The sequence below is a fragment of the Halichoerus grypus genome, chromosome 9 (genome assembly GCF_964656455.1).
Source record: "Halichoerus grypus chromosome 9, mHalGry1.hap1.1, whole genome shotgun sequence".
Classification (NCBI taxonomy): Eukaryota; Metazoa; Chordata; class Mammalia; order Carnivora; family Phocidae; genus Halichoerus; species Halichoerus grypus.
The window spans coordinates 25,463,978-25,479,686 of NC_135720.1; the positions used below are offsets into that span (position 1 = coordinate 25,463,978).

Consider the following 15,709-nt stretch of genomic DNA (forward strand, 5'->3'; position numbering starts at 1 on the left):
ATGTCATCTGAGAAGAACCTTCGAAGACGGGCAAAATTCCAATATGGGAGGCAAGGGGAGACGGTGGGACTTGGGGGTGGGGGCAGGACAGAGCTTTATGAATGGAAACTACACTCACACTATACCTGGGAGCAAGGTCGGTGGTTCACAAATCTGTCTAAACGTCAGAACTAACTAGAAGTTTCTTAAAAAATACATAGATCCGCAGACCCCGCTCCTAATCTGCTGAGTCAGGAGTTCCAGAGAAAATGTCCTGGAATCTTTATTTTAACCAACTTCTCAGGTGCGTTGTATCGACTTCACCAAGTTTAAAGATCCCTTTTGAATAAAACATCTCCCTGCCTTCTCCCTCTCCCCTTTTCACCACATTTCTACTGAATGAGAAAATACATAAAGACAGAAAAAAACTACTATGAGTTTAGTGATGATTTCAAGTGAATTTGTATTTTATTACATAGAACCAAATCCACAGGTTTAAAACTGATATGAATGTATCATTTTTACTTAAGCATATACCATATAAGACATTATTCAACTTGCAGAAATGCAAGGTTGCATGTAAGGCTTCTACCTCCTTATTAACCATGAGTCCTCATCCTGACACTAACGTCCATCCACAGTTTCTGGATCAGGAACTATGGGTCCAGTGACAGCTCCTACACCAAATTATGCTACAGACCCTGCAAATGAGGGAGAACAGAAGTGGAGGGGGAGAAAGGCAGAAAAAAGGGACTGTCATCACAGCTCATGCTCAGAGGATCCTGCCTTATTATGGTGGCCACATGGATGTTGGAATAAGGTGACAGTAGCATTTTCCTCACCAGCTAAGACCTAGAGCCAAGGTCTTAGGAGGAGGGGAAGGGGACAAAGGGCCCAACCAGTGTCTGTTTCTTTCTCTCCCCTTTTCCCTAATCGCCCTAAGAAGGTGGTCATTTTTTAATTTTTTTTGTTTTTGTTTTTGTTTTTAACTGAAACTCAAAATCCTCCCTTCTGAAGTGATGAAAGTAATTCCTACTTGTTAGGGTACAGATTAGGTGAGATCACTTATATAAAGTATAAAACCTAGTACTGGATTCCACCCTATCTGCCAGCCCCACTCCCACCCCACCAACACATGTATAAACTCTTCCACATATATTTTGAAGCTGGGTCCTTGAGGCAGCCTTTCTTCAACTCAGGATTTCCTGAAGCCCAAAGCTTACCTCAGAAAAGCTCCATTTCAATAAAAAATTCACACCAATAGGGGCCTACTTCCATAACTCAACAGTCAGTGACGCCCTGATGAGCTATCGTCCCAAAGGGATCACAGTTTCGCTCAAGTGCGTCCAAGGCCACATGCAGACGGTGGTACCCTGCTGTTCTTTCTAGATTCTTCTCCTTCCAGCCTTGAAAGTCACCTTCTCCGTAAAATCTTCTCTGACATCCCCCCTCATAAATCCTTTATTAGTTTCCCTCAGTATCTGCTGTATTTCTTTCTTTTTTTTTCTTTCTTTCTTTCTTTTATTCATTCATTCATTCATTCATTCATTCATCTAATCAGGAAAAGACAAATCATGCCAGGACTTACTTTAGACACTGAATAAACAAACAGGCAAAGTCTCTGCTATCCTGGGGCTGCCATTCTAGGAGGGCGGGGAAAGACAGTAAAAATTCAATATGCAGCATGTCAGGTGGGGATAAATGCTAAGAGGAAAAACAAAACAGTGTAAGAAAGCAAAAGGGGATATTGCTCTTTGGGTAGGACAGTCAGGCAGGAAGACCTCACTGAGGTAATGTCTGAGCAGAAACATGAAGAAATGAATGCATAGGCCAGCAGGATATCTGGGAAGAGAGTTCTAGGCAGCATCTTTTTTCCCACAGTGGCAGGGGTCTTGTGTTTTTCGGTTTCTCCACCCCTGTTATAGGCTGAATTGTGTCGCTCCAGAAAAGACATGCTGGAATCCTAACTAACCCCCAGTACTTCAGAATGTGACCTTATTTGTTGATAGGGTCTCAGCAGAGGTAATCGAGTTAAAGTGAGGTCATCAGGATACGGCCTAATCCAGTATGACTGCTGTCCTTATAGAAAGGGGAAATTTTAGACAGAGATAGGCACATAGGAAAACACCATGTAGAGATAAAGGCAGAGGTGGGGCAACGATGGCCAGCAAATGACCAACTCTGGGAGAGAGACATGGAATAGATTCTCCCTCACAACCCTCAGAACCGACCTGCCCACACTTGGAAATGGCCCTTCTAGCCTCCAGAACTGTGACAATAAGTTCCTGCTCTTTAAGCCTGAGTGGTGTAAACAAAGTTTGTAGTACTTCTTTATGGCAGCCCTAGGAAACTAATATAGCCATCTATCACTGTGAAGGTCACACACAGACCACTGCCTTGTCCGGTTCAGAGGATAAAGCCCTGGTTACATGGGGTTCTGCATACCCCTAGGTGACTGTAACCACCCCTAACTGGACTCCCCATTTCCAGGCTTACTTTCTCAATCCATTCTCCACAGTCCTGTCCTGATCTCTCTAAAATGAAAATGTGATCATCTCCTTTGTTCACCTACTTCTCGATGTCTTCAGGATACAATCCGAGTTTCTCAGCTTGGGAAACAAAGACCACAGGATCCATCCTCGATTTACCTCTTGCTTCTCTCATCTCTGGCCCCTCCTCTGGTGGCCTAACTCCCACTCATCCTCAGACTTCAGTTTAGTTACCACCTACACTGGGAAGCCTTCTGAAGACCCCTAAGACCGGGTTCAGTGTCCCTATGTATTTCCAGAAGTCCTTGTGTTGAATGCTGTTGTTGCATTTATTACAGTGTGCCCTATGCCTGTTAGGCCTGTTTGTCCATCTTCTCTTTTTGAACATGAGTTCCTATATTGGTTGTTTCTCTAGGCACTAGGAAAGTGCCTGGCTCTTGGGGAACATTCACTGGACAGATGAATAAATGCACAAAGCATGCTGTGTTTTAACCAGCTGGTCCCAGAACTAAATTTTTTTCCCTTTAAGGGGTGGGGGATGGGGAGGTGACCTTTCAAGAGATTTCCCAATAGCCTGTGGAACCACTGGACTTGGATGAAACTGCACCTTTCCTTAATGGTTCCAAGAGGAATTTAGATTAGACATTGAAGAGCTGGTCCTTGTGTCGCAAGACACTGCAGTATAAGGAAGGGAAATAAACAATCTATCGGACAATTTTTGAGTCTGGGGTTGACCAGTATTTCGGAGCCTATTTTTTGATAGGAAGTGGCACTTGCACGTTTCTTCCCAGCCTCTGATTCTGTAGCTGCAAGCCCATGACCTACAGGTAAAAGGGGTGGGTGGACACGAGAGTAGGGGATTATTGCAACCAACAATGCAATGTGTTCTGTGCACAAGACTCCAAAAAGTAAATATTTTTGAGGTTTAAAAAATATTGCACACACACAAAAGAAATTATTGCACACACAGTTATAAATGCTGTAGAGACTGGAAAAGGAAAGACAGGAAGACAGTAACAATGTTTAAATATATATTATATTTGTATACTAAGTCTATCTATCTATATATCTAACTAGAGGAAGACAGAGCGGTAAGAGATTAACATAATCAGGATTTGCTCTCTTTTGCAAATTCCTGAACGGGGAAATGTATGTATCAGAATTTCCAGTCCTCAAAAAATAGGGCCTAAAAAAAGTCCTGTGAGCAAGAAGGGAGAAAAGGAGGGGTGGAGGGCGGGGGACTAGCTCTTCGCAGCAGGAAGTCTTCAATGGCTATCGAGTTATGAAGAAACAACTCTGAACAGAAGTCCTCATTCGGAGCGCTAAACTCGCTTTTACCACATAAAGAGCAATATAAAAGCTCGGAGCAGTCTCATCATGGTGTTGGGAAAACAACTCGGCTTCCCCATGTGAGAAAGCAAGAGAGCTCCGACCGGGTAGTAGCCCAGACCGGTGTAAGGGTTTTTATTTGCAAGTCAATGAGCCAAATGGACGACCAGGCTACTTGTGCCGCGTCCTGGGAAGCAAGGTTATTATTATCGCCTATTGCCCCACTGAACAATTTCACTGAAAAGGAAGAGTCCCAGCAGTGTGTGTGCGCACGGTGCCATACGGGACGTGCAGCTACGTGCCCACCTCCAGAACGACTTTATTTACAAAGCGATTACCATGTTATCTATTTGTTTTCCTTTTCCAGCAACAGCAGCTTTACTCAGCCCTCGAATTTCTTAATTACAAACCCGTTCGCTTCTAAATCAACCCCAAATCGTCAGGCAGAGCCCGGAGGGAGGCTGTGCAAGTTTGCACACACCCCCACCTCCCGGATCAAGGGCAACAGCAGAAGCAAGAAACTGTGTATGTGCAAAAAGGTGGATCTGGGGACGAGGATCGCTGAGTTTGTTTACAGAGCAGAGACGCCTCAGCTCGGATGCCAAAGCTACCAAGAGCTGCAAACGCAAACTTAGCAGAAGCACACGTACCCCGGGAGCGGCGAGCGGGCCCGAAAGCGCGGACCGGACTCCCAAGCGCGGGAGCGGAGGCGGCCGGGCCCGCGAGCGCGCTCCGTCCACCTGCAGCCGCTGCCGCTCCCCGCCCCCAGCTCCTGTCCTTGAAAGGAGTTGGGGCGGGGGTGGGGGGGGAATGCATCTACACGCAGAACATCTAGATCAGGTTTACCCAGCGCCCCTGTAAAAACACAAAGGCACAGCCCAGGAAAGTGTGCTCGGGGAAGGGGCATTATTTGTCCGGGGATTTAAAACCCCATTCGGGGAAACACAGCCATTCTTCGCAGCCTGGGGGGGTGGGGAGTGTTGCAAAGCCGGGGAGGCAGAAGGGCACTATGGAGGAAGGGGGCGCTGAGAGAATCCCCTTTTCCCCTAGAAGGCACCTCAGATCGCTAGGTGAGCCGAGCGGGAGAGCTGGGGGTGGGGGATCCGACCAGAGGGGAGCGGTGCATTTTCCTCGCTCCTCTCAGGGCAGGCGCTACTTTGGGGCTAGGGGTCCAGGGGGCATTTTCTCCCAGCTGCAGGAGCCGCCGGGCTGGTCCCGCGTTTCTGGGGCGCATGGAAACCAGAGCCCGCGGCAGCGAGGCGGCGCCTGGGCCCGCAGCCTCTGCGCACGTGCCTCTGGCCGCGGGGACGCGGCTCGCCTACCCGGTCCGGCGTGCCCGGGGCTCCGGAGTCCGCGTTTTGCCGCCGCCCACCCGGGAGGCTCGCTCCGCCCTTCCTGAAATCCCTTATATTAACTGTGGCCAAAGCCCTAAGAAACACAGCTCATTGTTGGCAGCTGCCGGGCGGTCTTACCGAGCTGTGAGGGCAGCAGAGGGGAAATAAAAGGGAACGGCTCCGATTCTGCCCCAGCGGCCACTGCAAGACCTCCTTGCCGACATCGCGACAGCGAGCGCCCTGCACACCAGGAAGGCCCCCTCTATGTGCTGCTGAGCCGGTCCTGGACCCGACGATCCCGCCCTCGGTCTTCGGAGCAGAAATCGCAAAGACGGAAGGTAAGCGCGGCGGGCGAAGCTGGCTGGGGCGCCTGCCAGCCCAGTCCTCCGAGGGCTGGGTTTGCCCGGAGGAAGAGCGTGAGGCGGAGCTGGGGAATAACAACAGGATGTGCAACAACAGGATGAGGAGGGCTGATTTAATGCCTGAAGTTCGCGGCAGGGCTACGGGGCACTTCCTTTATTAGGCGACTTCGGGGAGCAGAGGGGGGTGTGGGCTCGGGTCCGCCCGCACGATCCGCAGGGGAAGGGGCTGTTTGTTCAGCGCCCAGCTCTGTTGTGGGTTGGCAGGTCCGCCGTGGTGGCGAGCCCGGGTGCACAGGCTACTAGTAGGATCCCGGGGAGAGCGAGCGATTTCGCAGCCGACGTGCGTCCGGGGAGCCTAGGGGGGCAGAGGCGAGAAAAAGTGGGGTGCGCCGTGGTGGGCTGCACGTGTGGCGCGGGTCTTACCGTCTGCCCTTTTTACTTGCAGGACTGGAAATGGCAGACCATATGATGGCCATGAACCACGGGCGCTTCCCCGACGGCACCAACGGGCTGCACCACCACCCTGCCCATCGCATGGGCATGGGGCAGTTCCCGAGCCCCCATCACCACCAGCAGCAGCAGCCCCAACACGCCTTCAACGCCCTGATGGGCGAGCACATACACTACGGCGCGGGCAACATGAATGCCACGAGCGGCATCAGGCATGCGATGGGGCCGGGGACTGTGAACGGCGGGCACCCCCCGAGCGCGCTGGCCCCCGCAGCCAGGTTTAACAACTCCCAGTTCATGGGCCCCCCGGTGGCCAGCCAGGGAGGCTCCCTGCCGGCCAGCATGCAGCTGCAGAAGCTCAACAACCAGTATTTCAACCATCACCCCTACCCCCACAACCACTACATGCCGGATTTGCACCCTGCTGCAGGCCACCAGATGAACGGGACAAACCAGCACTTCCGAGATTGCAACCCCAAGCACAGCGGCGGCAGCAGCACCCCCGGCGGCTCGGGCGGCAGCAGCACCCCCGGCGGCTCCGGCGGCACCTCGGGTGGCGGCGCGGGCAGCGGCAGCAGCGGCGGCGGCGGCGGCAGCGGCAGCAACATGCCCGCCTCCGTGGCCCACGTCCCTGCTGCAATGCTGCCGCCCAATGTCATAGACACTGATTTCATCGACGAGGAAGTGCTTATGTCCTTAGTGATAGAAATGGGTTTGGACCGCATCAAGGAGCTGCCCGAACTCTGGCTGGGGCAAAACGAGTTTGATTTTATGACGGACTTCGTGTGCAAACAGCAGCCCAGCAGAGTAAGCTGTTGACTTGACCGAAACCCCGGCGAAAAGAAATCAAACCCTTCCCCCCCGCCCCCCCCCCCCACAACTTCGGTGTGAATTAAAAAACATTCCCTTAGACACAGTATCTCACTTTTCAGATCTTGAAAGGTTTGAGAACTTGGAAACAAAGTAAACTATAAACTTGTACAAATTGGTTTAAAAAAAATTGCTGCCACTTTTTTTTTTCTGTTTTTGTTTCGTTTTTGTAGCCTTGACATTCACCTCCCTTATGTAGTTGAAATATCTAGCTAACTTGGTCTTTTTTGTTGTTTGTTTTTACTCCTTATTTCCTCACTTTCTCCAGTGCTCAACTGTTAGATATTAATCTTGGCAAACTGCTTAATCTTGTGGATTTTGTAGATGGTTTCAAATGACTGAACTGCATTCAGATTTACGAGTGAAAGGAAAAATTGCATTAGTTGGTTGCATGAACTTTGAAGGGCAGATATTACTGCACAAACTCTGCCATCTCGCTTCATTTTTTAAACTATGCATTTGAGTACAGACTAATTTTTTTTAATATGCTAAACTGGAAGATTAAACAGATGTGGGCCAAACCGTTCTGGATCAGGAAAAGTCATACTGTTCACTTTCAAGTTGGCTGTCCCCTCCCCCATATGTACAGACAATAATAGGGTGTGGAATGTCGTCAGTGGCAAACATTTCACAGATTTTTATTTTGTTTCTGTCTTCAACATTTTTGACACTGTGCTAATAGTTATATTCAGTACATGAAAAGATACTACTGTGTTGAAAGCTTTTTAGGAAATTTTGACAGTATTTTTGTACAAAACATTTTTTTGAAAAAATACTTGTTAATTTATTCTATTTTAATTTGCCAATGTCAATAAAAAGTTAAGAAATACTTGTTTTCTAGAAGTCATTTGGGGGGGGTGGTTCCTTTCGGTGGCTTTTCTTTCCCTCTTTAAGTTAAACACTTTATTGATGAGAGTAAGCATTCCAAAGGATAAATTACAGGACACTAAAACAGGTCATGATGAGCTTAAGTGGAGAGCAGGATTTAACATAATTGGCATAATGCTTCATTGTTACCATTGTAACATGCCTCTTGGTGTGGTTTAATCAGAAGCTGCAAAGTTGTCCAAGAGCATTTTTTTTCTTAATTGCCATCATTTTCAAGTGTACTCCAGAGTTAGGTTTGTACCATTAAATATCATAAATATTTTTTTCACAGTGTGTGTGGGGGGGGAACCAAGTGTTTCTGGTTATACCTGATTCAACTACGTAAATGAAGGTAGATAGGGATAATATGCTGGGAGATTGATGAGGATGGCATTAAACATAAATCTACCTTTATCTCTAGTGACGAATTTTATTTCTCAGCGAAAGTCCTAAGGAGAGGCACACATTTTCTAGCTTAATCTCTGAAATAGCTTCTGACTGGTTTATAGTCCTAAGAGGAAGAGGGGGCAGAATTCCACCTTGAGGCTTTCTATTTTGTTCTATAATATTTAAAATTTACACAGGGAGGTTGATTCAAAGGTCAAATTACAGTTCACAAGATGTTCCCTCTCAAGCATGCCCTGTTCTCCAGAATTCTGAGCTTTTTCTGTTAACAGGCAAGGGGTGCAAAGGACATAAGGATAAGATTGTTTTAATTTTACCTAAGTGTGTTATCAAGAAGACATAATTATGGTTAAGTAGGTGTCGAGTTTTGCCTTATATAATCAAGTAAAAAGTCATATTGTTAAATTCTCAAGTTATCCCAGTTTGAAGATGGAATTTTGTTTTCCCTTTCATGTTTTCCTAGCTTATCTTATAAGAACAATACATCTACATTCAAGAAAGAACACAGTCTTTTATATTTGACCCACTGGAGAAGTAAAGAAATAGAGTTGGAGGAAAATCTCACAAATAATATTTAAAAGAGCATTTCATTTAGACTCTCAGATTCTAATCTTAAATCCCATATTTCATAATAAAAAAATCAGAGAAGGAAACACAGAGGTATTAAATTACAGTGAGTCTGGCAGAAAGGCTGGTTTCGGAATAATTCAGATCACCTACATTCTATAATTCTATTTGCAAGACAAGCCATTAAAATTAAGATGCACACTCCACTGGGATCTTGATACCTCTGTAACTGACACTTCCTTATTCAAAATTATGTTCTAAATAAATAATTTCTTTGAAAATATAAAATCATTTGAAACTCTTCACCCCATTTTTTAAAAACTCATCCAGATTTCCCACATTAATAGTTCGAGCTGAAGTTTTCTTCAGCTAAAATATGTCAATACTAAATCTGCAATCAGCAGTAAATCTTCCCGGCTAAGCATTTTCGCAGTAAGTTTTTCTTTTCTTTTTTCCAGAGGCTCAAGTGAAAAAATATGTTTGCATACATACTAGTACAGCAATTCATGTTCTTTTTCACTTGTGCCAGGAAAAAAGGAAAGCTATTGGAGGCATGGGTTTTTTTTTTTTTCTTTTTGCATAAAGAAAGACGCAAAAGAATAGTCTTGCCACCACCCTTCACCATTTATTGTGCCAGGAAATAAGCCACAACACCTGCTCTGTCCCTAAATTCCTCCCCGCTGCTCTAACACCGGAACACGTATGGGAGATGCAGAGCCCAAGGAACTATTATTAGATCCTGAGCCCATCTCTGCCAGAACAGAGGACTCAAACAGAGGAGCTGGGTTTTTAAAAGCACAATTTCTCCTCAGTGCAAATACAACCCTCCCCCAACCCCGTTCATTTGAATGACCTCTGTTTCATGAAAACTCTTTCTTGATCAACAATTGAGCAGATTCTATGTGATATCGGCAGGTCTCTTAAGCAGAGGAAAAATAACTCCTTGTTTGAACAACCTGATTAATGAAACCTGTACAGTGACCTAGATCACCGGGCTACTGGCGGACATTTGCAAAACCTTTTGTGGTCTTGCTTTCTACCAAGTTGCTTATAGCATATGGGGAAATTTGACCTCTGTACCTTGGCTGTTTTTCAAAAAGTTCTAATATGGTACAAGAGAGCTTCTGTTCTTTAAGCTTTGCCCACAAATAGACACTCCACGTTTGATTTTTCCAAGATGAGATCAATGATAAGCAAGAACATCATAGAAACATGTCAGAAAAATAACACATTGATAAAAACTTGTCCCTCTGCCTTGTGGCTGCTAAAATCCTGGTGGCAGTATTTTTGCTGGAGCTGATAAAGCCGTGACAACTATGGATGGGCCTTTGAAGGACAGTTACCTAATCACCACTGTTTATGGGGTGCTAGGCTAGACCACTAGTACCAGAAGGCTGACATCTATTGTGAAGTTTATGGTCTCCATGACTTTTACTACTGTAAACGCCTGGGATAGCTATAAATTGATGTCAACATTAAAGGCCAGATCCTTTAGAGCAAAATATTAATCCACTAATCTATTATGGGTGGCCGGCTTTGAAATATAAACTTTGCAGTCCCAGACCATTAGGTGTTTTCGCCCCCTTGTGGAATTTATTTAGAAGGTCAAAGGAAAGCCATTTGCCCAAGAGAGATTTTGTTGTTGTTGTTGTTTTATTGTTTGTTTACCATTTCTGAATGCTTCGTTTTCTTTCTTGAAGCAAACAGTACATATTTGAGCAACACAATTTTTAGCAAAGAAGATCCCAAAGTAAACTCCCTTGATGCAAATAAGAGTGTTTTACTTACCAAAGACCTTAACTTATGACGAAATGTACATAGTTGAGATTTGCCTCACATTTCAAAATAGGCATTGGTTAAGGGAATTTCTTTTATCAAAGTATAATGAGCAATGCTTTCGCCCGTCAGTTAAAGCTAATACCCTGCACCCTCACATCAGCACTGTTGGTCTGGCACAAGTGCAAATATCAATGCATCTGATGGTAAGGGTTTGGAGAGGTGGAGGGAACTCTCTAGGAATGCAGAATGCAGTTATCTGTGCTGGAATGTGACCAAGTCACAGGCTCTAATCTTGTGAAAGGGCCACAGGATGTTTAATGAGAATGAGTGCTGCTGTCTAATTACTTCAGTAAAATTTACTTTAAAATAAGCTTGGCAGATAACATTGTCTCCAAAAAATAAATAAATTTAGAATTCAAAGAATTTAGGACCCAAGCCATTGGCAATTTTCTCCTCTCTGACCGTATTGTTTTGCTAGCACAAAAGAGGTGTTACACAGCTTCAGAGATGGTGTTTATCATTTTGGTCCTGTACCACTATCATCCCAATCAGAGCTCCCAGGCAGGTTGAAGCAAGAACAAGAGGTAGCACATCAAGTGACTTAGCCAATGAGCCCCTATTATCATGTGTTCTGTTTGTCTTTTCCCCCCAGAATAGAAGAAACAGTGGCAATGTCAGAATTTTAATTGCCATGGACTGGCTTAAATTACTTGACCTATTTTTATCCAGCGAGGAGAGAAATGATTCTGTTTTTCCTGGTAGCAATACTTCTCATTTAAATTGGAAAAAGAAATATAAAGACATTTCTCTATCAAATGCTGTACTGCTCATAAATAGTTGTAGTTTGCTTTATACTAAATAAGACTCACATACATTTTTGAGAAATTTTAAGACACCCGAAATAAAGAACTTTTCCCCCTCGTTGGAGAACTTAAATTCATAAGGAAGGCTAAATAATGAACTGAAAATACACTAAGAGCTGTTGGTGTGAATTCCCACAGTATTTTGCTATTTATGAACATAATAAAAGAAAGGCTAAGAGCAATTGGGGTCTCCTGTGTTGAGGATCTGAATCCATGTGGGTCCTTGGGAAAGAGAATATCAACCAACACCTTCCATTGGATCTCAGAGCAAGTAATGGCTCCTTAGTGCGTGGATCCTTATCAGCTACTTCTGTCCCCAAGATGAGCATTGAAGTTGTCAGAGCCAGCCCCAGGAGCCAGCTGGGGTCCTTTTTGAGAATTCTCCTTGGCTACACCAAGACATGCAGAGTGAACTAAAGCAGACACAAGGTGAACGATGAGTATGATGACTAGCTTTATAGGCTGTTGGTTTTCATGAGGCTGAGCTAATCTGAAAGATTAGTGAGGCAGGGATCAACGTGGGTGAGGACAATGCTTCACAGGGTTCTTGGCATTTTCCTGTGGTATCACCAATGTGATCCACCCTGAAATCCTTCCCCTTCTTCCCTCTCCAGTGGGCCGGTTCCTTGATCACATTTCGGGTTGCTGAACAAAGCAGACAAGGGATTCTGGCTCCAAAGGGCCTTGTGGCCAGCCAAGGTTAGAGTGCTCTGCTTCGCAGGAGATATGCAAATAGGCGAGTGGCTTTTGAAAAGTTCATAGTGCTAAAGAATCCTGCCGGTCTATTCTTAAAAGCCGGGTGGGGAGCGAGATTTAGGCTTGAGTAAAAGTCAAACTCGCATGAAACCAGAAAAAAAGTTGTCAGAGGACAGCCAACTCCAGGGTGTGATATTATTTTATGAACACTTGTAGGGGACAGGATGCTAGAGTGGAGGAAATGTGATCAGGGCTATTGAAGCCTTTTCTCTTTGTGTCTCCCTAGGGACTGATAGAAAATCTGGCCTTGTGGTTTCTTTAACTAGCTTGACCATAGAGCTTTTTTAATTTCTGGTAACCCACCTTTTTTTGTTGTTGTTGTTCCCCCTTTGCTTCATGACCATATCTCCATGCTGACAAACACATAGTACTTAAAATTGTTCATAAAAATCCTTAAGTCACCTTGTAAATATTGCCTTGATACACTTATTTTGGTGAACTCTTTGAAGGAAGATCTTGGATGCCAAATGATGGCTAGTTCCATATTTCTTCTCTTAATCTTATGTGTTTAGCAAATATGTGGACGATGGAGTCAGTAGGTGAAAAGTAATTGAACTGCTATGCTCTTAATATGAACCTAAAATAAATATCTAAATGTTTCTTAGATCCCTGTCTGCTACCATGCTTTAGGACAAAGATTCTCAGCTAGGTTGGGCCACCCCTCTAGGAGGCAGATCAGAATGGGGAGAAGGTGTAGGACAGTAACTTGAAAAAACATATTCCATACTATCATGTCTTTGGGAAAATATTTAAATACATATTATTTCAGTAGGACTTTTTAAAAATCTTCTTGACTGATGGGGCATGGACTTTAAACTGGTAAGAAACACTGTTTAGGCTACATGATTTTTACCAAACCAGAGAAATTCACCCTTCAGCCAGCATTATTTAACAAATTATTTTGTTAAGCTTCCTATGACTGAGCTGACTTTGCTGAGCACCTACTATGGGACAGGCATGGTGATGGGCACTTTATGTACGGAATCTTATTTGATCCTCACAATATTCCTACAAGACTCATGTCATTATTCCAGTATTAGATAAAGAAACTGTTATTTGGAGAGGAAGTAAGCTGCTCAAGGGCAATACAGCTGGTAGGAGGCTGAGTGGTTTTCCAGACCTTGCTTCTAATACATAACACTACCGTTCTAAACCAAATTAGTCTTACTCTTGGATGTCATGATTGTAAGCTCATCAGTCAATTTAATAATGTGCTGCAGGAAAAAAAAAAAAAAAAAAGCACTACATTATATGTACGCAAATGATGAAGTATACTAACACAACTATGACACGGAGCTATTCGTACAGTGACATACCATTTATTTTTGGGATTCACAACATTTGGGTCTACACTTCTCACATCCAGTCTAAAGATTCTTCTTGTTCAGCCCCAACAGCGCAAGAGTAGCGTAGGTGGTGAGTCTGCCTAATCCCTTCTCGTTCACACTTCAAGTCAAATGAAATAGTACCAGTGATTTAAATTTTTATTTTGTTTTTTATTTAATTGAATTACAGATTGCTGGATAGTAAAGTTTCTTTCGCAAATTAAGGGAACACCTTAGCTTTGTCAATTTCATAACCTATTAAATCAGAATGTCAATGGCTAGATTCTCCCACGTAAACAGAACCACCTCACAACTTGACACGCTGCCTGGAAGCAACTATGATTTAACATTGTTCATAAAAGAGTCAGGCTGACTTCAGAATATTAGCATGCCAAAAATAGACACATCTCAAAATAAAGAAAATATAGTATTTAGTTACTTTACACTTAAATAAGCTTCCTCAATCTATCTAAACTTTCTTCATAGAGGTACAAGCCCACTTCCTCTTGCTTTGGTCTTCTATGGAAACAGAAAAATTTTCCATTAATAATCGTAGTAAAAAGAATAGTACAGGAGGAGTAAAAACCATGGGTTGTAGTCTTAGCTCTGCAACCAAATAGCTGGGTAACTTAATCACTGTTGGCTCAAGTTTCTCCATCAGTAAAATGAAGATATATGTTTAATTAATATATATCCCCTATTCAAATTCTCAAGAAGGAAACATAAACCCATTCCTATCATTTTCTTCCTCTGGAAAACTGCAGTAGAATATGATAAAACCTCTTCAAAATCTTTACATCCCTTCCTGCCATTCGTTTTCCAAGATAAACGTGAGTCTGGGGATGTGTTGCTATTCAGGTCAACTCTTCAATGGTTGGAATCATCTCTATAACTGTCCCCCTTCGTTGCCATAATAAACACATAAAAACTAGAGTTGGCTACTGAAATTTCTCAGTCTGTAAGCAAATGCCAAAAAATTGCCACTTGCAAAGACACAAGTGACTATGCAACATTCTTGGCTGATGCAGTGGTTGAAGTATATATATTATGTATTGAAAATAATTTGATCAATTCTTCATTCAGTTTCTGCCCTATGTTCTTACAGGTTAATTTCATTTTTCAAAGCTCATAAATAGCAGATGCAGAATAAATATTTGGGCTCTCTTTCCTTCAAACAACTCTTCCTGGACCATCATCATCATCACTGTTATTGTTGTTTATTTTCTGGAAAAGACAATCCTATATTAAAGCTAAAATACAGGAACCTAGCAGGTGCTAGACACTGTGAGTTTTCAAGCAGGTAAGAGGTACACATCTGTGCCCTTTTATTTCCTTTCCCTCGACTTCCCAACACATACAGTCTCTTTTCTGTTTTATACCACCACAGTCCTCCAGTTTGGGGAATCAATTATTTAGCTAGATGACAAATAGAGTCATTGAAAATAGTTATACAGAGGAAACTGTACACTATAATACATAACTACCCAAGAAATAATTATTGACTGACATGTAAAGGGGAAGGAGATGAAGAATCATGATCAACTATTACACTAAAATTTGTTCCTTTCACTACTTGGCCACTAGGTGTAGCTGAAGGTCCATAAGTTCATATTTACACTTAAGTCACCTATTCGATTGTCACAAGCTTAAAGAACTTGCTTCCTAAGAAGTCAAACTCTCTCTTTTCGCAGACGACATGATACTTTATGTGGAAAACCCAAAAGATTCCACCCCCAAATTACTAGAACTCATACAGCAATTCAGTAATGTGGCAGGATACAAAATCAATGCACAGAAATCAGTTGCTTTCTTATACACTAACAACTCAACTGTAGAAAGAGAAATTAGAGATTCCATTTACAATAGCACCAAAAACCATAAGATACCTCGGAATAAACATAACCAAAGAGGTAAAGGATCTATACTCTAGGAACTACAGAACACTCATGAAAGAAATTGAAGAAGACACAAAAAGATGGAAAAATATTCCATGCTCATGGATCGGAAGAATAAACATTGTTAAAATGTCTATGCTACCCAGAGCAATCTATACCTTCCATGCCATCCTGATCAAAATTCCAATGACATTTTTCAAAGTGCTGGAACAAATAATCCTAAAATTTCTATGGAATCAGAAAAGACCCCGAATCACCAAGGAAATGTTGAAAAAGAAAAACAAAGCTGGGGGCATCATGTTGCCCAATTTCAACCTATATTACAAAGCTGTGATCACCAAGACGGCATGGTACTGGCACAAAAACAGACATACAGACCAATGGAACAGAATAGAGAACCCAGATATGGACCCTCAACTCTATGGTCAAATAATCTTTG

General features: G+C 43.5%; 1 protein-coding gene across 1 annotated transcript; it reads left to right on the plus strand.

The window, feature by feature from the left end:
• The first annotated feature begins 5,202 nt into the window (after positions 1–5,202).
• On the plus strand, positions 5,203–7,642 carry CITED2 (Cbp/p300 interacting transactivator with Glu/Asp rich carboxy-terminal domain 2). The gene is made up of 2 exons (XM_036097898.2): positions 5,203–5,469; positions 5,939–7,642. Exon 2 carries the CDS (start codon positions 5,947–5,949, stop codon positions 6,760–6,762), a length of 816 nt encoding a protein of 271 aa, XP_035953791.1. The 5' UTR covers positions 5,203–5,469; positions 5,939–5,946; the 3' UTR covers positions 6,763–7,642.
• Positions 7,643–15,709: the final 8,067 nt, after the last annotated feature.